Source organism: Thamnophis sirtalis, unplaced genomic scaffold (genome assembly GCF_051295495.1).
Source record: "Thamnophis sirtalis isolate CommonGarterSnake01/CBP01778 unplaced genomic scaffold, rThaSir2_p1.2 scaffold_3, whole genome shotgun sequence".
Lineage (NCBI taxonomy): Eukaryota > Metazoa > Chordata > Lepidosauria > Squamata > Natricidae > Thamnophis > Thamnophis sirtalis.
The window spans coordinates 162,721,529-162,746,020 of NW_028261383.1; the positions used below are offsets into that span (position 1 = coordinate 162,721,529).

Below are 24,492 nucleotides of genomic sequence, written 5' to 3' on the forward strand. Positions count from 1 at the left end.
TCCCATATTTGGGCATACCAGGGGTTGTGACTTTATATATATATATATATATTTATATATAGAGAGAGCACAGGTTCGATTCCCAGCAAGGGTATGGCTAGCTGATGAGAGCTAAATAGCTTGAAATAGATCTATACTAGTCTTCCTTTATTTATTTATCAGCATAAATATAACGTGTGTGTGTGTGTGTGTGTTGTTAGCACTGTAGGCATTTTACATTGTTGCAGGCTGACAGAACTCTCTTTATTAGTACAGTTTATTATTATTTTTACTTTGTAATCTGCCCAGAGAACTTGAATTACCGGGTGGGAAAGCCACAGAAGGAAACAAAGCACTTCAATTGAAATCCCACAGACCTAAATCTCTGAAAAATCAGGCTCTCCGACTGTCTTCCCAAACCCAATCTTGGAGTTCTGTGGTTTTTGAGCAAGGGTTGGTTCGCCGGGTAGCCTGATGCTTCCGAAGAATATTTAAACCCAGCCTAGCAAGAGTCAGCTTGGCAGGCTCAGGTGGCTAGCTGATTTATTGTCAACACTATAAATAGCTGCAGGAACCCAGATGCCCGGCTATTAATGATCCTTGGAAAATTCTCAAGCACACCTTGAAGGGGTGATGGGAGCAGAGCAGCAGTCAGTTAACCCTTTTGTGGGTCAGGGATTAAAAGCAGTTGCTTGCTAGGGAAATCGTTCATCCCAGAAACCAATCATTGCCATCCAAAGGTTGTGATTGGTGAGCGTGGGAAACGGAAGAAGCAAGGCAAACCTAATAGGTATGCAAATCCATCAAACAAACAAAAAACCCATCCGCAGGGCACAATGCATTAATGGGTGCTTGAGGGCTCTTTTTTTTTTTTAAATGTGTCGCTTGATTCATAGCGTTGGAATTTGAACCTAGATGTTATGGGAGTGAGGCTGTCGTACAGTTTTTATAATGCAAAATTGAAGAATGGTGGTTAATTATTAGGTTTTTTTTAAGTTTTTGCTAGCATCCAGAAACAACTTGCTTGTTTTCCAAGAGGCTTACTATCGACTGGATGATTTGACAATCTGGCTTCAACTTTATCTCTAATATTGCTGAACTACAACTCCCAGCGAATTCAGCAACATGGAATGCTTGGGAGTGTCGTTCAGCAATATTTGGAGGACCACATTTTCCCTGCTCCTCCTGCCTTACCTAGGACTATGCTCTGTCAGTATATTGGAATGGAAGACAGATACTCATCCATAAGTCAACTTTGCCTAAGTTTGTACAGGGAAATTTAAATCCTTGGCTAAAGGATCCATTACTTTTATAATAAATAATTGATCTTCCTTCCAGCGAAAGGAGTCAACATATTTGACTTGTCCTTGTACTCCTAATCCTCTTGGGTTTCTGACAGCAAACCTCCAGTCAAGATTGATCATGTATGAGCTGACATTTGAACCCAGATCTCTCCAGTTCTGAAGCAATAATGTAGCTATTGCATCATACTTGCCATCTTAGCTGCCTTGTGTGATTAGAAATATAAGAAGTATTCAGCTACAATATTAGATAGGAATGCTAAGGTTTCAGCAATTACTTAACAATGGTGAATAAACTGCAGCTTTAAGTAATCTTTTAGAGAAGGGTAGAGAGGAATTTCTTTTGAATCCTCATTTCTACCTATACAGAACTCCCTTTTTATAATCCTGTAGTCCAGTGACGGGATTCAAAAATTTTTTACTACTGATTCTGTGGATGTGGCTTGTTGGGTGTGGTAGGGGAAGGATACTGGGCAAACACATCACCCTAATCCATATTGCAGTTTGTTTGGCTGAAGTTGAATATGTTGTGTGAACACAAGTTTTGTGATTTATAAAATGTGGTTTAGCACATTGGTTATTCAGTACAACTCTGAATAAGCACATTGGTTATTCAGTACAACTCTGAACCCAATTTCTTTTACAAGTATATTTACAGTTGGTTTATGGAACCCAAATAAGGAACAGTCACTTTTGCTCCTAAACAATGTTTCAACTAACAGAATTTAGTGTGGAGTTGCCTTGTTGTACTTTACCACTGAGTTTTTCATAGAGGTGAAAAGAATCAAGAGGCAATATCACGCTATGCAGCTTTTCTTTAACTGGAACCGCACAGTTCCATGTGAGGGTATTAGGGGTTTTGTGAGAGATAGCTTAAAAAATAAATATTGTGGGTTTTTGTTTTGTTTTTTACTCTGTGCATCACACAATCGTAATGATGGGAAATTTTACATGCCACATCTGCCACTTGCTATTATTTTAGGTGTGAAAGTGGACTGAGTAGGTGAGAAACGAATTGGATTGTGACATTTTCTAATTTTTTGAACATTTTATGCAGGGTCCCTGTCACCTGAAAAATTGCCTCAAGGGTTCAGAGGTGGGTTCCTACCAGTTCGCACCTATTCGGTAGAACCGGTTCGTCAAATCTACTGAACCGGTTAGAAGAGGTTCCACCAGTGGACCCGGAAAGCAGGCCACACCTATAGAAGAGGTTCCAAAAAATTTTGAAACCCACCACTGGCAAGGATCTTGTAACTTGACAGCTTTAAGACTTACATGCTTCAATGAGTTTCTGAATAGCTACTTGGACCGACCTAAGTACTAATTTATAATTTCATATCCGGTCACATGGGTGGCAAGCCACTCCCATCTGGTCACATGGGTGGCAAGCCACTCCCAGAAAGAAGGCCACACCCACAGAGTAGATTCCAACAATTTTTGAAACCCACCACTGCAAGGGTTCTCCAAGGTTAAAAAAAAAGTTTGGAAAAGGCTCATAAAATGACAGTTTCAGAACTGAAGAAGACCCTGAATCAAATCTCACTTTTATCATTCCCATTCAGCTTTAGTTTCCCTCCTTGCACGCTGTACAATAATATTGATCAGCTTCTTAATAAAGACAAAATTTTTCAAACTGTATTCCGTGAAACTCTAAACGTTCTATGAAAGAAAACGCTCCCTTCCACCCCACAAAAAAAGTTCATTTCAGCACATCCAATTTTCTATTATTAAATTTTTGCCTCTGAATCAGGTATTCTGGGGAATTTTTTTTTCTTAAAAAAAAAAAAACCCCAACAGGTTACACAGCCTGAACAAGTTTGAAAATCCCTGAGATAAGGCATTTGAAACACTTTCAAGCATTCTCAGCCATTTGCAAACATCAGATATGATAATTAGGGGACAGTTACTCTTTTTTCCACGTAGTTTACTTAAAAAGAGCAAGTGAAGTGGAAAATGTGCTGCAGTCAGAAATCACTGCCATGGGATGGTGGGTAGGCCTTTAAAGAAAAAGAAAAAAAACAACACCCTATCAAGGCATCTAGGTCAGTTAGAGCATTCAGTTATAGGACTCCCCCACATACACACATATCATCTAAAATAGGATACACCACAGGAACTGTGCCTCTGAGCTACTGCATTTAAGATTGCTTTGTTGAGGTATGAAGGTTGATCAAGGTATTACATAAAACAGTGGTCCCCAACCTTTCTGTCATGATGGCCCAGGGTAGAGGGAGTGGATCTGTGCGAGTGGCAGGCACACACGCTCACAGCTCCATTTCTGCAAGCAGCGGGCATGTGCGCCTGCTGCTTGCGTAAGTGGAGCTGTGCGAGCAAACAGGTAGAGGGTTTGGTGAACCGGTATAATCAAAACAGCCTCATTTTAAACGTAAGGAAAGACTAAAGAGATCATTGTCGAGTTCAGAAAACACAGACCTGTGTATTAATGATTCACCTGTGGAGGTGGTTAGCAGCATCAAGTTTCTGGGTGTGCAGCTAACAAGTAGACTAGCTTGTCGCTCAACAGTGAGACATTGGTGAAAGGGGCACAGCAGCGTCTGCATTTTCTGTATCACATAAGAAAAGTACAACTTCCTTCCTCTGTCCTTACCACTTTCTATAGAGGGGCGATCCGAGAGCATCCTGTCATATTGCATTACTGACTGGTTTGGAAGCATTACTGCTTCAGACAGGAAGGCGATGCAGAGAGTGGTGAGGACGGCAGAAAAGATTATTGGTAGTTTATTTCCTTCTATCCAGGACATGGCATATAAGCAACGCTTGAGTAGGTTCACAGTACTGTCTGGGCCGCTACACATCCTCTTCATGGCCTGTTTTCCTTGTTACCTTCTGGGAGGAGGCTTTGTGGTATCCAAAGCAGATCATCTAGATTCAGTCACTGTATTATTCCATGTAGCATCAACCTTGCGACCTCTCAAGTTTCCTTTGTCTGCTATGGACAGTGAGTATGTGTGTGTAGGTGTAGATATATATATATATGTATGTATATAGCATGTGTATATGTTATGTGTGTGTATGGGTAGTTATATAAAGTTTCTTTTGAGAGCAGGCAACGGAATTTTGTATTTAATGTATGCCAGTGTGCTCACAGTAAAAATAATGGCAATAAAGATAAAGGTTAGTGGGCTGCAGCTTGGGAGTTGGGGACCCGATATAAAAGATCATACATTATGCACCACACTGAAATAAGTTGCATTTTTTATTCAGTGATAAACATACGAACTGTGCTCAATCATGGAATATCTTATTTGATTCAGTTGTCTGAGCTACTAACTTTCAGTTTTAATTCTAACTTAACTTCTGTGGACCTCATCCCATATTTGAGAGTTTCCTAAGGAGGTGTGCTAACGAGCCTATCACCCCTGTCACATTTTAATTTTTTTTTTCATTTTGCTCATTTGAATTTTATAATTTTTGTTCGATGAATAAATAAGTAAATAAACAATCATTCTTTCTTCTGCCCCTGAGCAGAGTGGAAACAGTTTCCTGCAGCCTGCCTTTGCTCTATTTGGTCAAGAGGGTGACCATTAGCAATATGAAAACCAATTAAGGAGTTTGTGATTTGTTCTGCATGCTGAATTCAGATGACACAGAGCAGGAATCAGGCATTTCAGCAGGAGGTGCAATCAAGCAAATCAGCCATCGAAAGACCAATCTTGTCCTGTTGTCTGAACAACTCTCAAATCTGTGATTACATGACCCACAAGATAAGTGGGCCCGAGTCTGATTGGAGCCCAGATGAAAAATCCATCTGGCAGTTGCAAGTTATTTTCATAAAGTCTTGTTCAACATAAGTCCAACTCCTTGTGATTTCATGGACATCAGCTCTGCTGGCAAATTAACCCCAGATCTGGGATATTTTCTTTCCACAAATAAAATCAACATAAAAGACATAACCACTCCCCTTCTACCCTCACCCAAACTGGAAAAAAAACTAAATCACCAACTTTTAAATACCTGGAGTATTCTGACCAATTCCTCTCACTACAGATTTTAAGTTTGATTATTATACACACCCAAGTGCGCGCATACACACACACTCATGATGAAAGTGAAGAAGCAAAGCTGCATGCTAGATTCTTTATCTTTCTCTCTCCAACCCCATTTCCAACTCATGGAAAACAGCCTACATATTCGTCGTTAGTAGTTAGGCACTGAATATAGCGCTAAGCTCAAGGAATGTGGAATTCAAAAGCTTTCTGCTCTGTCATTCATTTTGGGTGTCTCTCTCCAAGCGTTTACCAAATGAAGCGGGTGACGTTTGTTGTTCACAGACCCCAGAGACATCATCTGATCCCTGATCCCCAAAGTGGATCAAAGCTTCTAGCAACCTAAGCCTAAGAAGGGAACCACAGATACCAGACACAACACAGAGAGTGCTTCTGACGCATGTTCCTCACAGGATTGCCATGACAATGGAATTCCCCAGCCTCTTCAGCGTGGAAGATCACTGATACAGCAACATCCATAAACAATGAAGCCTCTAAGATGCCACTCTTTATGTTTTTGGGCTTCTCTGCAGAGACGTTTCCAAATGAACACAGCAGCTTCCATATCGTGCATCAACAGTGTGAGCTGGGAGGGAAAGACCCTGAAGCCAACACAGCTAATGCAGAACCAGACATGGTATGTTTGTGGGGGCATCAATATAACTTAGCTTTCCCCACTCCCTCGTTGCCCAGAACAGCACCAGACGCCTACACCTTTCATAATTTTATAGAGCATTCCAGCTAAACAGTCTGAATGACCAGATGGACAGTATTTGTGGAAATTCCCTATTAGTGAAAGCCCTGCCTCTTTTGCATCTGGCGACCCTCAACCGAGAGAGCTGTGTTTCTGGAAATGCAGTTCTGGGATATGCAAAATAATGCCAGCTCAGCAGATTCTTTCTCGTACACAAAGCTTATCTGAAAATTGTTCCTCCGGAGTTTGATAGTCACAGACGTAGAACTAGCCAGGGTTTTAAAAAGAGAGGAAGAATCACTCATCCCTCTCGCCTGCCCCCCCACCCCCAGGTTTATTTTAAGTTATTTTAGATCATGGCTATACGAAACCTGAGAACTTGTAAAAGTAGCTTTTGTTTGGAAAAAGGCTGACCTAACCCATAAGCTAAAGATATAGTAGAAAATAGGACGTGGGATGCAGCATATCAATGACATTAAAAAAAAAAAAAACCTGCTGAGCTGGCAAGTAATCCGATATATTCATGAAGCAGATTGTTAAATAAAGAGGTCATCATATCCCCAGCTTGGCTAGAAAAATGTAGATCCAGGCTGAGTCAGATCATGGGTTTGTGTGGCCCAGCACCAGCACTTCCACATATGCTTCTACAGACTAGATTTGTGTCCTCTAGCATTCAAAGCAGGTACTCTATCACTAAACAGCAGCCCTTTCCTTAAATGTCTGGGTTAAATTCTCCATGCAACATCCATTATGCTAAAGATCCCTGTTCTGGCTTATAAATTATAAACAAGACATTTGGAGTGAAAATGACATGCTATTCAGCGGTCAGCCTTTTCCTTCTGTTTCTTGGAATTCAGTTTTCGAAGTCTCAAGTTATTTCAGTTTTGAACTTCAGCTCTGAAGGACAACTCTGGTTGACGGCCTAGCAGAGTGATGGCTAACCTTTTTCTCCTCATGTGCCAAAATCTCACACACGCATGACAGCACGTGTGCGTGCATGCCCACACCCATAATGCACCCTGTCCCCCTGTGTATGAGCGCATGTCCCCCCTGCTCCCCACGCCTCCTGCGCATGCACACGGCACCACCACCCCGCATTCCGTTTTGGGCCTAGCAAGCCTCTCTGAAGCCTCCTGGGACCAAAAACGGGCTGCGGGGGTGGGGGGGCGTGCTGCACCCTCCACCCGTGTCCATTTTGGGCCTAGCAGGCCTCCCTGAAGCCTCCTGAAATAAAAATGGGGTGCAGGGGGGGCACCACCACTGTGCTCCCCGCACATGCGCATGTGAGCCCCTCCCCACATGCCTGTGCATCTTCCGTATGCATGGCAGACCCAAAAATCAGCTGGTCGGCAGGAGGCCCATGCGCAGTGGAGCTGAGCTGGGAGACAGCTCACGTTCCCACAGAGAGCGCTCCGTGTGCCATCTGTGGCTCGTGTGCCATAGGTTCACTATCATGGGTCTAGCATCAGATGAAGATTACTTTTCTGTCTGCACATATGGATGGACAGTGAGACTATTTTCTGATCTAAGAGATACCGGGGGGCGGGGGGAGTTCCTACATTTTGCAGTGCTTATGGTAAGAGTCCAGAAACTGCAGAAGGTCCTTGAGTTTTCCATTCCTGGATTGGATATATCTTCTTTTGCTTTCTTTACCCAATCGAGCTGCAAGCACAGGAAGCTGTTTGCTTGCGCCCATTCTGGGACTGTTGGAGAAGAGGGAGTAAACTTGATGAAGCAATTGCAGCCAACGCATGCATGGGAAAGACTAGGATGAAGCAAGAGTCGAAGAAACTGCAACACTTCTTGAATTTCCTTGAAGTAGGCATGAAGAGGGGACAGGGTTCCTCCAGAACGAAACTCACATCAAGGGGAAAAGAAATTAGGCGAGCCTTTTCCAACCTTTCCACAAGAGGAAACAGGAGAAGAAGAAGTCTCCCTTCCCCAGCATATTACAAAGCTAGCAGCACCATTAGAGGTGGTATTCAGCCGGTTCTCTCCGGTTCGAGTGAACCGGTAGCAGCGGCTGCGGGAGGCTCCGCCCACCCTCCCTGATGTGATGTGCAAGCACTCACATTTGCAAACCAGTAGGGAAGGTAAGTGAATCCCACCAATGAGCACCATCCTATGCATTCCTATTCTGAAGTCCCTTTTAGTTCAATAGGATTGGTCTTATAGCAGGGGTGGGTTTTAACCGGTTGGTCGGCGAACCCGGAAGTAAGTAACTTCCGGGAACGGCGAAGGGCGCGCCCGCCCGCCCGCAATCCTTACCCGGTTTTGACAAGTTCTGCGCTTCTACGCATGCGCAGGACGCATACAGCACCTGCGCGATCCTCCAGGAGCAGCTGGAGCATCGCGCAGACGCTAGTACGCATGCGTGCACCGCGCGCGTGCACGAGGATGCCGCCGGCCCCGTTCCAACTGAACCGGTTGGAACGGGGCGAGAAACCCCCCCGTCTTATAGGATAAGGCTGCAGACCTGGTGGGAAGTAAACCTTGCTCAATTCAATGTGGCTCTCTTTTGAGAGGATATACTCAGATTTACTCCATAAATCTCTAAACTGTGTAAACATGGGAGCTGTAAAGAAGTCATTACTGGTCATATCCAAGTATCAAGACTGAACCTAGCTATTGAGACAAAAATCCAAAATAAGTTTACCAACATAGATGGGGGTGGGGGAATTCAAGTAAGTTTTCAGCTTTTCTTGGTTTGGCTCCCCCTCCACCAAGCTGGAACTTACAATCAATCTGTAGACTGCAGGGTTCCCTCCCATGGTCAAATAATCAAAATTCAGAGATTTGGAACTGGCATGTATTTACAATGGTGGCAGCATCCTGGGTTCATGCGATCACCATTTGCAACCTTCTCAACATGCTTCCGACGAGGTAAACGGGTGAAACTCGATTCACTTCACGATCTTGAAATGCAATAAATGACAACAGCAACAAACAAACCAAAAGTCATAAAATTGGACACAACTCGCTTAACAACTGCATTGCTTTGCTATGGAAGTTCTGGCTCCAACTGTGGTCATAAATCAAGAACAGCCTGTAGACAATTCTAGTAGGAGGAGGAGACATTAGTGTCTCGAGATCGTTGGGGTTGCACCCCAAGGTTGGGATTTGGGAGAATCCTTCTTTATAAGGCTGAGAACCCTTTTTTTTAGAGCTGAAGTTATACGATTCATCTGTTTCTCACTTCAGAATAGAAGGGAGACCATGCCACTGGTTTTTTGTCATCATGGTCAAAAACAGGGGTCCCCAAACTTGGCAACTTTAAGACTTGTGGACTTCAGCTCCCAAAATTCTCCAGCCAGCATAGCCTTTAACCATTGTCTTAAAGTTGCCAAGTTTGAAGACCTCTGGTCAAAAGGGTCTCAAATAGGTTGTACACCTGTGGCTTAGGATCTGCAGAAGTCTCAGATAGAGCTCTCTTTATACTGCCAATTAAAAGATGTTAAACAGCTATTCTGGGTTTTTCCCCCCACCCCTTTTAAAAGTGGATTTTTTAAAAAAAAATGGCAGAAAAAGGGAGGAAACAGAGCAGATGATGAAAACATTTTTGACCAGAAGTAAGGCAGCTGCAAAATAAAAGCCTAGCATGAAAGCACTCATAGGCTATGCGCTGGCCAGACCAGCTTTACGAAAACAGGAGATGAAAGATCTTTGAATTCCAGTTGCTGGGGAACAACGGTGGGGAAGGCATGCAGGTTGAGAAGAGAAGCCCACGGCTGAAGTCTAGACTCTTAGGATCGGATTTTGAGCTTTCGTTTAGGCTCCTCGGTTAAACAACAATCAGCTCTCCAAAAACCACTAACACCCCATATAATTCTACTTGAGATGAGAACAAATCATATCAGCATCCGGCACTTAGGATGGGGAACAGGTCGCTGAAAATATGAAACATGTTGGGGAAGCCCCTAAGATTTTCACTGCTACTTTGATCCCTGCCCTTGAGGAGCTCATGATTGAATATCACTGACTGCCACATGCAAAAAAAACCCAAAAAACCAGAATCATCACATTATGCAAGGAGGTTTTAATTGAATGTGTCAGTGTATCTTGTGGGTGGGCATTTGAAAATATTAGATGCACTCTTTATCGGTTTATTGGATAGAGAGGGAACCGTATTGGGAATACAAGCAAGATAACCAGAAGCCTCTCCCATTTGTGAATTTATTACTATCTTCCCTTTTTTCGAAAAGGAATGATTGGTATGAGCCATAAGTAACATCTGCCTTATATTAGCCACAGTGATTGCATTTAAAACCTCATCTAATACCATATCTATTCCAACAAGCAGATCCCAAAACTTTGTAGAAATGTTTCTCAGCCCAGTTATCAAAAATCCACTTAAATATACTGTATTTTTCGGAGAATAAGACGCACCTTTCTCCCTCCTAAAAGAGGGTGGAAATGTTGGTGCATGTTAATACACCAAATACAGACATTTTTGGCCTCCTGAAGCCCTGCATCCCATTTTCATGAAAAACGGGGTGTCTTTGCTTGCCTCCAGCCCCCAGCAGCACTCTGCAGGATTCAGCAGGGCTGGGGGAAGGCAAAAACGCCTTCGTTTTCCTGAAAAACAGACCATTTTCCACAAAAATGGGGGTGTTTTTGCCTCTCCCCCCCCCCAGCCCTGCTGAAGCCTGCAGAGTGCTCCTGGGGACCAGGGAGGACAAAACCTTTTTTTTCTTACTTACAGCTTCAAAATCTTGGTGTGTCTTATACACTGATGCATCTTATAATCCGAAAAATACGGTAGATGTTTTTGAGAGGAAATCAGCTGTTATACTGTTCTATTAACAGGGGAACATAAGCCTTCATTTTTGCCATAGAATGACTGGGTTGGCTCTCACTGCCCCTCTCTCCCATGCTTTAATTTTTAATTGCATAATTCGCCAAGCCCATGTAGCACAAAATGAGGCCCGGAGTATCCACTGAATGCCTCCGGGCACGTTGCTCAATAATGGGTCCTTACAAACCCTCGTCCCCAGGAAGAGGTTCTCCAGATTTCTGAAGGTCCTTCTTCTTGACCACTTGACCGATGTAAATGTATCTTGTTTGAGAATCCATAACTACCCTAACAAAAAGGCATCACATTTCTCTCTAGTAAGTGCACAGCCAACACTTACCAAAGCCTGAAGTATGTTGACTTTTTTTTTTTTTTTTTGTAAAGAGTTTCAGGCAAGACTAACAACTCATATACTCCTCTCAAGCCTGCAACAAGAGCAACAATCTACCCTGACCCATTTTGTATATACTGGAACAGCCTCAATACAAGCCATAGACGATGAGAGCCTCTGCTTAACACAGCAGAGGAGGGATACTTTCTCCTTATCAAGAAGGCAGTCTCGGCAAAGCATGTATTTGTATGTGCATACCAAAGACTTGAAAAACAGAAGGGTTTTTAAAACCTACTAATGGAACAGAAGCTAGAAATAACAAGAAAATCTCTTAGAAAAAGCAAAACTATGATTAAGCTACAATTTTTCATTCAGAAAAGGTCCTCTAAAACCTCAAATACAGGGGAAAAAAATGACCTGGACTGCATGTCTGATCTAAGCTTTTATCTGCTTGGCAACCTCTAGACCAGTGTTTTTCAACCTTGGCAACTTGAAGATGTCCGGACTTCAACTCCCAGAATTCCCCAGCCAGCGAATGCTGGCTGGGGAATTCTGGGAGTTGAAGTCCGGACATCTTCAAGTTGCCAAGGTTGAGAAACACTGCTCTAGACATACTACACTCCAATTGTCACCCCTGTCCCAATAATGAGTATTGTAGTTGCACCTGTTTGGGAAAATCACAACTCTTACTATTTCAAAGCAGGTCGAAGCCAAATTGAAATTCAGCTTTTTAGACCAAGCAGTATAGGAGAGTAGAACAAAGAAACCAGTTAGGTCGTGGTGTAAGAAGGACACTATATCCAGGTGAAGCAAAAGAAGTCCAAAGCAAATAAGTGCCTTGTTGATTATCATACTATCTTACATAGCCCCCAAAGGGTAAGTAAATGTTTAAGCGAGGTGTCTCTGTTACAGATGACAATAAGGGACAATTGCCTGAAAGACAAGACCTTTCCATCTTCCAGATCAATAAAACAAAACCTGAAGCATGGCGAGCTACAAGCATAAAAAAAGAACAAATGGAGAGAGGCTAGAGAACAAAAATAAACAAGTTCTTTCAAGTGTTTCGAACTCTTTAAATGAGTTCTTTCAAGTGTTTCGAACTCTTTAAATGAGTTCTTTCAAGTGTTTCGAACTCTTTAAAGTATAATATAAATGCTAATGCATAAAATCAACATAGAGCTTCAGACGGCTGGGGCCAGTGAGTCAAGTTTTACGCAATAAAGTAAAACCGAAGTGTGAAATTGCTTGGATTTCCTGGACCAGAACATGTCATTAAATTTAGCTGAAAAGGGACACCCACCAGACCCCCGTGGACTCCATGCAATACTATGTGTTTGCATTACAGATGCCTAGGCAGAGGGTAGGATGGGGTGGGGTGGGGTGAGAGGAAAAGAAACTATCACAGCCCCCTTCAACTGTGGCAGATTCCAGAGGTGGACCGAACTACCACTTCCATCATCCCCCACCAGCATAGCCCATTCCTTCACCGCTGGGGATGGATGGCTGTGCAGCAGATTCGAACCACCGGCATTCTAATCGCTTCGGGTTCTTAGTGGGAAGTGAAGTCCCACCGAACTGAAAAGCGATTCCCTGCGGGCTGCAGAAAATGCTCAAGTGGGCGACTTCAGCCTTCAGTGTCCAACAGGGCTTCCACCGCCACCCCACTCCGCCTTTCTAGGCTGCTTCGCTTCCTGAGGCCGTTTCAAGGCCTTGCCCCGTTCCCGTCCTCGGAGAAAGAAAAGCTCGACCCCACCACCCCGTGTAACTCCTTTCTCTTGGGCGAGTCACGAGGCGCAGAAAATGCAGGAAAGGGGACACCCCCCCCCCCCGCGCCCCACGTTTGGGCTCGTCTTTCCTTTTCTATGCCAGTCGCCGTTTTCCCTTCGCAGCGGGTTGCTGTCATCGTTCCCCCAAGGAGGGATCCGCCGCCGGCTCGAGTCGGCTCTTACCTTGGCTAGAGGCGCCGCTCTTCTCGGCCAGGCTCACGCCCTTCTCCTCTGCCGTCCGCCCTTTAATTCCATCTGGGGAGGAGAAAAGAGAATCGGAGTGGTGAGCGCCGGAGGAGCCGCTGCTGCTGCTGCTGCTGCTCGTTTTAGCGGCGGTGCCCAAGGCTGGGTGCAGTCCTGGCATGGGTGGACCCTCCTCCCGGCTGCTGCCTCCCCTCGGCTAAGGGAGCGCGCAGGGGAGATCCGTTAAGCTGCTTTGCTGGGTTCACACGCCACGGGTCAAGAAGGGCAGCGAGCCATGACGGGGCCAATCCTCGTTGCGGGCGCTAGAGATCAGCGGCGAGGCGAGGCAATCCCTGCCAGCTCCATCACTCAGAAGCAACAGCCGCTAACGCCTCTCCAGGCGGATCCACCTGCGGCCGGCCGGCCCCCGCCGTTTCTCCCCACCCGCGCAGCCGATCGGAAGCAAGGCGCCGGAGGAGGACCGCGCGAGCAGGGAACGACAGAAGAGGAAATGAAGGAAAAGAAGGGGAAGAAGGGGGAAAATAGAGGAGAGAAAAAAATAGAAAGAAAGGAAACCGCACTGAGCGAGGGGGGGGGGAGAAAGTTGCATTGTTTGCCGAGGGCGCTCGCGATTGGCCCAGCCTCGACCAATGGCAGGGCACTCGGAAAGTTTGCTGTTCAAGTGCTCCATCTGGTGCTCGGGAGCGAAGCACCCGCCTCCCCTGCGCTCCACTCCTTCCCATACGCGAGAGTCGAAGGACGCTGATCTAGTTCGGCCGAATTCAAATGCTAGTTTTACAAGCCGAGTTTAACGTTTTGGAAATGTGGGAACGCGCCCCGCGATTGATGACGACGGCTTTGGAAGCGCTTGGCAGTCGTCGTCGTCCCCCACGTCCCGTCCCCCGCCCCGACACGGAAAGGGGATAGTTTCCAAAGCTGCTCTCTTGGTTACTACGAGGTAATGGGCAGGGAGTTACATTTGAGAGCGCAAGATCAGCTATGAAACAAGAATTACGAATACGATAATGTGTACTAGGCGATATAACAGTATGTATAATGTAAAAACCTGTGGATATAACCGATATATATCGCTGTTGCAAAGATGAAACTAATGTATAACAAAGAAAACTGTATAATAAAATACTTTAAAAAAACAGATTTGAAAGTGCAAGATCAGCTATGATATTCTGTGGCCTAAGAAGCAAGGCCCGGCAGTTCAGCAGGCCTTGCTCACAAAGCTTGAAATACAACATGGGGACAGTAGTCTGAATTGATTAAAGCCTGATCATTTTAATCAGAATTTATTCAGAACACTCTCATTGATATGATTTGGAATATGTTGCTTACAGATAAGACCTTGTTCTATCGCCATTTCCAGTAATGACCATTTACTTACAATGAGGACAAAGTAACTTTTCCTAACATGATCTGTAAAGCAAAGGAATGCTGCGGTATCGTAAGCAATTTTCACTTGTTAGCAACAACCACTTCGTTTAAAAACTGAGTTGCCAGACCCAATTCTGGTTGTTAAACAAGGACTGCTTGTCTTACTATTTGTAAAAGTGGATGCTCCATATTCCTGCACTGCAGGAATAATAATGAATTCTTAAGTTGTAATTCTCCTTTAGAATCAAACCAAGTATAGAGAGTGCTGAGGTACACTAAATTTGTAATTTAATTTTTAACTGCCACCTCTTACTAAATGTTAGGAAAGAGACTGCAGTTTACTGGGAAGGGCATTCTAAATTCAATGTGTATAATGAAAGTGGTATAATTTTTGTACACAATGACTGATAGAACTATTTCAATAGATATGGTGAACCGAGATCAGAGTTCATACTAAGACATGCTGTAATAAAGTTTTGTTGAATAAACTATAATTGGATGCATTTATATCTTATTAAGGCATAATATGGGTCACGGTTTTACAATACTGGTAGTTAAAAGTATTGTATGAACCCAATTAATGTATGAAAATCTTAGTTTAGTGGGTTGTGTAAATTCAGACAATACTTAGAATCTTAAGAAGAAAATCAATCTAGTAGATAGGTAAAATTTTAGTTCAGCTAAATGCCAAGTCTATGATTTGGCTTACATCTGGTACAACTTACAACCACAATTGAACCCAAAAGATATGTTGTTAAGTGAGACATTTGTCAAGTGAGTATTGTCCCATTTTAAGACCTTTCTTGCCACAGTTGTTAAGTGAATCATTGTAGCTGATATGTTAGTAAGACAGTTCCTAAGTGAATCTGGCTTTCCCATTGATTTTACTTGTCAAAAGGTTGGAAAATCACATGACCTTGGGATAAAACAATGGTCATAAGTATGAGTCAGTTGCCAAACATGTGAATTTTGATCACATAATCATGGGGATGCTGCAAAGATCGTAATTGTGAAAAATGGTCATAAGTTACCTTTTTCAGTGCTGTAAGTCTGAATGGTCACTAAATGGACTGCTGTAAGTCCAGGACCACCTGTACTAAGTGATAATTCTCTTAATTATGATTTGTTTATACACCATATTAAACTATTAATACAACTGCAGAAGTTTGGTTTGCCCATCAGTTTAGGCCAACACCAATTAAAACTACATTAATCCTCCAGCATGATGTAGGAACTTAAAATTGTATTTACATGATACAGATTTATCAATCACAAGTAGATAGTCATCTTATATTGGACTATTGCACATGAAAACTCCAAAAGGTGAGTTAACTGGATAACCCATGGCAAGAATAATGAAGCTGTAAAGAGTTGGCCTTCTGTTCCATTAGGATAAAAATTAAAATCAATGAATTGCACAGCAGCTATGTTTAAAGCCATGTAAAGAAATCCTAAAAGTGAGATCTTTCCATCCTAGTCAGTACTGGGGAGTCAATAAGAAAAACCAATTGCTTTAAGTAAGAGAAGTAATCAGTATTGGATTATTGTTTGGGTCTGCAGGGGCTCAGATCTCTCGCTCATGGAATTGACCAATCACATGGGGGATAGTATTGAAATCATAATCCCTCCAACCTTAACAGTCTCTAGGCGCAACATTCCCTAACTTGGTGTATTTTAGGTTTAAAAAGCCAAATCTCCTCTGAGCCTGCATTACAATTTCCCCAAACCCCAGCCATTTTGTGCAATGCATCTGAAATGCTCCAGGTTCAGGAAGGATTTGCTGCAGCTTTTCTTTGTTGCTCTCAGAAAAAGTGAGAGTGACAAGAGAGAGAGGTTGGTGGGTTAAAGGAACCAGGTAGAAAAAGATCCTACTCTAGCATTTTGCCTTGAGAATGACTTGCTGAGCCTCAATTGCAAGACTATAAATAAAGCTGAAACATGTTTAAACAAATAAACACATTTCCTCATCACTCTTTTAAGTTACATGAAATATTTCTACATTTTCACTTAGTGAGCTCTGCTTATCTGAACTATTTTTGTAGTTCTCTCTCTGCCATCCTCTCCATTTCTTTGAGTAGAATAACTGGATGATTTTGCTGCAGGAATAGCTACAGCTGAATATGAATGTTTTAATTCATATAATATGGTTTTGCTTCACATGCTGTGAACTGAAGCACTATGGCTGATGGCCTAATGTATTGCACAAACTCAGCCAATTGTGGTTTAAACCGTGCCTGAGCAAACAATGGCTGAATTCACACACCATGAAAATTCCTGTTAGTTTTAACCATTTTCTTGAAAAAGGCCATTGTGTTCCAGCCTATTCATAACAGTAAGCCATTAACCATCATACACAAACCACAATGGCTGGGTTCACAGAATTTGGTAAGCTAAAACCACACGTATATTACTCTACAGGGCATACAACCTTCTTATTTTGCGGGAGAATATGGATCAGGAAATTGAAGGCCATGGAATCAGAAGGAAGGTTTCAAAATCACATAGGATGTTAAGCAGGAAGATTTCATTGTCTCGGTTAATCTTCCCAAATAAAGAATCGAAGTATGCTTTATTTCATTACTGTCATTTCCTGTACCCAACCTCCAAGGGAATCAGTCACTAGCGACACTTCCTTTCAAGTGGTCACCTCACTGACATTTGCTATGACCTACTCATCAAAACTGAAACGAAAGCTACACATCAGCAAAAGAATCATAAAATTAGCACAGGAGGTTCTCACATTGCTATTTATACTCCTGGAGAAAAATATGGCGTGCAAACACTGCTTGATTGGAATATCACAGTCAGCCTAAAATTACACATCAGGCATGTGATTAAAAGGGGGGAGGGAACATTCCAGTAAAAGAGGTTTTTTTAAAAAAAATATATCTCAGGATGTTAAAATAAAAGGCAAGGATAGCATAACCAAGGTTAAAGGCCTGCTTTTCATAGTTAAGGTCCCCGTTCAAGGCTCTAGCTCCTAGATTAGCAAAACAAATTGAGAAGTGCTTGAATGCATCTGCAACTGGACCAACAGCAGAGGCATAAAAAGCTTCCATGATACTTTAATTTGAATGGTAACAGAGGAAAAAAATAGTTATTTCTATCTGAGCACCATTTCTCACCCAAAAAGTCACTATTCTTAAAATGACTTTTGTCCTGTAAAAGAAACTGCTATTTAATTCTTCCTAGAACAAATAATAATCTGGAGAAGGAATTTTGTGGAGTAAAAGACATCAATTTCCTCCCTCGATCCACCTCTGTCAACCCATTTATTTATGAAACCTATAATCTACTCTATTCCTAATCTGAAATGGAATCTACTAATTAGGATTACTTTAAAGGTATTGCCTTCTAATCTAGATCAGTTCCTGGTGATTTACAGGTTCAGATCCATTCAGGTTTCATGGCATGGCAGTGTAGTTTACAATCTCTTTCCACATCACCTGTTTTGCTTTCCAGTCCAGCCTACTAAGCCCTGGATTTTCCACAGGGTTTCCCATGCAAATACTAACAAGGCAATATCCCTGTTTTGTTATCTAGATCAGTCCAGGTCAGCCAGATTAAGTAAGAGAGGGGGGGGAAGGGAGAGAGAGGGGGAGAGAGAGAAATATAAATAGCAAAATAAAAAGTACAAATCCTCATCTGTTAAGATTCCCCCATATTTTTACTTTAAAAGGAAAAGAGGGATATGCATCCATTTCTAAATGGATATTTAACCAATTAATAGGTGACAGCTGTATCTTCAAACCTCTGTCGAGTTTAATGATCAGGAAATAAAGATAAAGTGCAAAGGCTTTACTGTTCTACTTACAAGCTGCCTTTTAATCATAGTTAAAGGATGTCCTACCTTGGTCTCTAGTGAAATTCATGTCATTGAGCTGCAGTGGTTAGAGTGCAGTACTACAGGCTACTTCTGCTGACTGCCTGCAATTTGGCAAAAATCTCACCAAGCTCAAGGTTGATTCAGCCTTCCATCTTTCCGAGGTGGGTAAAATGAGGATCCAGATTGTTGGGGGCAAGAGGCTGACTCTGTAAACCACAGAGAGAGGACTGTAAAGCGGTATATAAGTCTAAGTGCTATTGCTAGTGCTATTTCAATTTCATACTATTTTATCCTCCCACCCCTCTCTCTCTCATAAAACTGTGTACGGCATCTGTGACATTGATAAGACTTTCCACCCTCATCACAGAACAAGGAAGAGGTGGGGAAGCAGTGATGCTGACAAAGAGTATCAACTACTCATGGTGAAGAAAAACAAACATCAATGTATCTCATGTGTGTAGATTAAATGGCAAGCAAGAATGCAAAAGGTGTTTTTTTTTTGGCCTTAATTGCATTTATGAAGAATAGTGTTCTTCCAAAAAGAAAAAGTCATTTGTTAGAAACAGTCTATTTTTACCTTCCATCACCAACTTTCACCAAGCTGACTTCAGAATAATTTAGAAACATCCACAGGAGAGGCAGGATAAAAGAAAAACAAGATGGCCATCATGATTGAAGTCCTACTTCTTTTTATTTGTGTGGCCTATTAAAAAGTAGGCGGAGCTTCAATCCAGTGGTTACAGCTGCTCCTAATCTCAGGTTACCCACTGAAACAAATTATACTTCCAGTTCCCAGTAAATATGCTCAGGAAAATGACAGCCAAACTGTATCATCATTTTAAAATCAATAATAGAAAATCCCTTGCAATTATTATTCTAGGTATAAACAATAAAAAAGAACCCAGATACACAGAATTTGTTGAGCTACTATTCTCATCCGGATTCACTGTTTATTTAGATTTGGGCTTTTCAAAGTTTGGAATCTTTATCCAAGTTTCCTGATTGTGCCAAAATAAAAAAGAACCTTTTCACTGGCAAGCTTTGATACACTGCCATTTAGGATACTGGAAGGGTATTCCAGAAGCCAAAGGATTTTGCCAGCCCAAGTTTGGATACAGGAAATGTATACTGTTCAATCCATTAAACATATTGTGTTGTTGGAAACTTGCATAGCCCCTTCTTTGTATGCTTACTTCAACATAAATCCTTCTAACTTCAGCAGCATTTTCTTGTGGCAAACATGCCTCAGATTATATTCTTAGTGAATTAGTCTCCTGTCTTATGTATAATGTATTAATAGCTCCTACTTTATAAGGTTTTCAAAGAAGGAACATTGTTCTAGCAAGAGTTTGGCCCTTAGGTTAGGTGAATGATGTCTTTGATATAGTAGCTTTTTTTTATTCCTGTGTTCTATTATTTATGTTTTTAATGCTTTTTTATTATGTTGCACTCTATCTAGAGTCCATTAAAGTCAGGGTGGGCTGTAGCGAAACTTGTTTTAATGGGAGAAGGGAAGAGGAAATTTAGTAAATCAAAGAATATATTACAGGGCAATGCAATTAGTGCAAATTACATCATTTGCTCATGATGTAACTACATTACTGAGACAAGCATAACTTATATTTCTATTTTGCTAATTATTACACAAATGCAAATAATCCTAATGATCTTGCCATGGAGGTGATACAAAGTGCAATGGCATTTAATCCATGGAGTGCAATATTTGTTGCATCAAAATCTGGAAAATTGAAGAAACCTAAAGGTTAGTGTTACTAAAAAGAAAGCATGTTATTTTTGCTACTTTTCTCCATTCTATTTCTGTTTAAAATGTTATCCAATTGTTTCTCCAATGCAGCTCTTTATGTGATCATTCTCTACACCAGTGTTTTTCAACCTTTTTTGTGCAAAGGCACACTTTTTTCATGAAAAAAATCACGAGGCACACCACCATTAGAAAATGTTAAAATTTTTTAACTCTGTGCCTATATTGACTATATATAAAGTAATTTTCCCACGGCACACCTTACACTATGTCATGGCACACTAGTGTGCCACGGCACAGTGGTTGAAAAATACTGCTCTACACCACCCCCAAAGCAATAACCTAGGATGGTTAGACTGAAATTTGCATCTTCCCAATATAAACCTGGGACATGGTGGCTCAGTGGCTAAAACGCTGAGCTTGTTGATCAGAAAGGTCAGCAGTTCAGCGGTTCGAATCCCTAGCGCCGTGCAATGGAGTGAGCTCCCGTTACCTGTCCCACCTTCTGCCAACCTAGCAGTTCGAAAGCATGTAAAAATGCAAGTAGAAAAATAGGAACCACCTTTGGTGGGAAGGCAACAGCGTTCCATGCACCTTTGGCCAGATGACCACGGAGACATCTTTGGACGGTGCTTGCTCTTCAGCTTAGAGATTGAGATGAGCACTGTCCCCTAGAGTTAGCACCTAACTCGACTAGCACATATGTGCAAGGGGAACCTTTACCTTAATATAAACCTAAAGCTTCCATTTGAGACATTGGTGTTTCCAGTCTCCAAAAATGCTAGACTACAACTCCCATCGACACTGAAAAGTTAACTACCAGATAGGAAGGACATCATGTGAGTAAGACTTTCTACACAAATCAGGGACTAAGTTTCCTTGAAAATTCAACTTATTTTACGGTAGATCCAGGAAAACGTCCACGTCACACTTTTATTTGTTTACCATCACACTAGTCTTTGTAAACACACAATCCAAAATAGCCTGAAAGAACATTTAGAAAGGGGGAGAAACCAAAGAATACGGCTCTGTAGTTTTGGCCCTATCAATTGAATCTTGCCCCACAGATTGAAACCTGGCCACAAGGATTGGTAAATTACAAGTATACTGCAAAAGATTATAGTGGCTTCTCATGAATCTAGCCCTAAAGCGAGTCCCACTGAGCTCAAGAGATGTATCCCTCCATTAACACACAAGAGGTTTTCAGGTTATAAATAAATAAAGAAGCATGCAACTCTACAAATCTGGATCCCATTAAGTACTTTTAAACCACACACATTTTAATAGAGGGAAACAGAAGCACATGTTTCACCCCTCCCTGCTGCCAAAATAATGAGATAAAAGGGCTTAGTCCTGGCAGGGTGATCTCTAACATCCAGATGGGCAACTTGCAGATTTTGGAACTCCCTGCCACCGCTTCTGCCACCCCATATTTTCCAGAAGCTGACTGTTCAGATACTTGGCAAACTGTGGCTGAAGAGCTGTTGTTCTAGAGAGGGGTCCCTTCCTTCCCCAGCTGGACCCCAGAGGCAAAGGAAACTTCTCTGTGAAGTACGAAATATAAATCTTCCATTCGTCCTTCAATATTGCTCTCCTCCTTTGTATTTTGTCAAACTATAAATTCAGCCGTGCCTCCCCACCACCCTCCAATCACTTCCCAAGACCTCTTTTTCTCTTGTCTGCCCTTTTGCCCCTATTTGGAAACAAATGTGAAAGAAAACGTTTTTTATCTGGTCTGCCGCCTCAAGGCTGTCCATGAGTTTTATAGTCTTTGATCTTTGAATTTTGCAAGGATGGCCGTTCATCTCTTGAAAAATGAACTTGCCTTTGGAATGGGGGGAGGCAGTGGGTTGCCAATAAGGATGGTGGAGGGAGAAAAAACAGGGCAGTCAGTGAGGTTAGCAGTTGCTCCCAAAGAGGCATCTCATGTTGACAGCTTAGTCTCTCCGGTTCGAAACAGCGGTGGAAAAATGTCATTGGCTACAGTTTCTCATTCTAGAGTCTAGACCAGTGTTTCTCAACCTTGGGCAACTTGAAGATGTCCGGACTTGAAGATGTCGCTGGCTGGGGAATTCTGGGAGTTGAAGTCCAGACATCTTCAAGTTGCCAAGGTTGAGAAACACTGGTCTAGACCGAGGGTTCCCAATCTTGGCAACTTTACCAGTGGACATGGCTGGCTGGGGAATTCTGGGAGCTGAAGTCCATGCATCTTAAAGCTGCCAAGACCTGTCCTAGACCACATTAAGCCATAACCATATTTACAAAGCAGAACAGTGGAATCAGACTAAGCTACAATTACTTTTCATGTTGGTTGAACAAGCAGCAAATCCCACTTTGCTATAGTGTGACAAGTCATAAAGCACAGGTGCCACAAGAGCTAAACACACACACACACACACACACACACACACACACAAACACACACTGTTTTCTTTTTTATAACAAAAATAGTTTTGGTCAACTCAAGGCAGTGAATATACTGAACCAAATGCTCCTGCCTTCTATTTTCCCCACAACAATAACTCCATAAGATGGGTTCAGCTGAGAAATCCTGATTGGTCCAAATAGCAACAGCACTTAAGACTTTACATATCGCTTCACGTTGCTTTACAGGCCTCTCTAAGCGGTTTACAGCATATGGCCCCCAACAATTTGGGTTCCTCAAAGTCAACCAGCCAGCCTAAAGGATGCCTAGAACTCACAGTTTCCTGGTTACTAAGCCAGCAGCTTCATCACTACGTCAAGTTGGTTATCTTACATGGGGTGGCCATCAATCTTTAGTCACAAGACATAGTCAGGCATCATGTATTTCAAGAGTTGTCTGGTTTAGAAATTAAAGAAGACCAGGGAAACCTTTGAAGTTATCAATTAATGTTTGGATGGGGAGTGAGTACCACGTTACCAATTTGCTCAAACTTGGGGCAGTGAATCTGGGCTAATTACTTACACGCTTACAAGAGCCGAGGTGGTGCAGTAGTGAAATGCAGCACTGCAGGCTACTTCAGCTGACTGCAGTTCTGCAGTTCGGCTGTTCAAATCTCACCGGCTCGGGGTTGACTCAGCCTTCCATCCTTCCGAGGTGGGTAAAATGAGGACCCGGATTGTTGTTGGGGGCAATATGCTGACTCTGTAAACCGCTTCGAGAGGGCTGAAAGCCCTATGAAGCGGTATATAAGTCTAACTGCTATCCATTAGCCTATTCAAATTTTATGTTAATCCATGCCATGCCCTTCCTCTGCTTTTTACAGATGTGGTTGTGGACACTTTACTCAAAGCATATACATTTGCAAATGTGGGAACAAATCCCTTCCTCTTCTGAACACGCAACAGGCTTTTGACAAATGCATAGGTTTCCTCTGCAGGCAATTCTGATGCAAAGGAGCTCAAAACCACTCCACGATCCCGGTATAAATAGCAAAATTTAAAAAAAAAATGGACCAGCCTGCCTCTGCCTTTACTTTGTAGAACAGCAGCGTTCCCAGACTGATGGGTTGGTCTACAACAGTGGTTCCCAAAACTTGGCAACTTTAAGACTTGTGGACTTCAACTCCCAGAATTCTCCAGCCAGCTCTGCAGAGCTGGCTGGAGAATTCTGGGAGTTGAAGTCCACAAGTCTTAAAGTTGCCAAGTTTTGGGAACCACTGGTCTACAACATTCAGCATGCCCAACTATAATGACGGATGACAGTGCAGCAGAGCACTGCTAGTACAGCCAGGCTGCAGAAGGATAATGTAGAGGAAGATGAAAATGGCTGTTTTGACAGGAGCAGTTAAGATGAGTGTAGCAATGGAGGATTTTTAAAATCAATAACAATTGCATTGATAGGCAGAAGCTCTCCGTATTTCCAGGCAAGCTAGGCTATGACCTGTAATCCTTCAATTTCTGTGAGTGATGCTGTTTATTGGTGCCAGATACAGATCTGAGATGAAACTGCCCCTCTGAGCCAAAGCAGCAATGAACTGCTCAGCTAAATCTTGAAATTGAAAGCTATGCAGCTGTCAAGCAAAATCCATTTCCTGCTTCCTCTTCTGGGCAAATAGCATGTCTCAATCAGTTCTCATAGCATCTTCTTTCTAACAATTCAGGGAACTGTTCTTCAAGCGAACTTAAATACAGGCGATTTCCCAGACTACTGAATGATACTTCCCTTTTCCAAAGAAGGGACAGCTGTCAAGAAACACAATGACTCTTCTACGCAAATGGGGCAGATTAGCCAAGAATATGCTTTTGTCTATTGACTTCTTCTGCAACATCCTCCATTATAAGAAGATAATTGAGATGAGGAGAACAAAAATCAGTCGCCAACAGAGAACCTCTGGATACCTGCTCTTTTGTGGATACCGTAGAAAAGCTACCTGACTTTTTCATGAACTCTAGAAATGCCCCCCTTTTTTATAAATGTGCAAATGGCTATTTAGAGCCCAAGTGTGGTCTTTGAGAGGACAGAAACCAGAACAGATCTTCA

At 42.4% G+C, this 24,492-nt stretch overlaps 1 protein-coding gene across 3 annotated transcripts in view; it reads right to left on the minus strand.

The window, feature by feature from the left end:
* Window positions 1-24,492, minus strand: part of HDAC7 (histone deacetylase 7) — a 235,504-nt gene that overhangs the window by 139,448 nt on the left and 71,564 nt on the right. For 2 of the 3 annotated variants that reach the window (XM_087710652.1, XM_087710653.1), the window contains exon 2: window positions 13,054-13,125. In XM_087710652.1, coding sequence (XP_087566778.1) covers window positions 13,054-13,125 — 72 coding nt within the window. Of the gene's footprint in view, window positions 1-13,053; window positions 13,604-24,492 lie in introns of those variants that run through there. The other variant, XM_087710651.1, reaches the window with a different exon arrangement.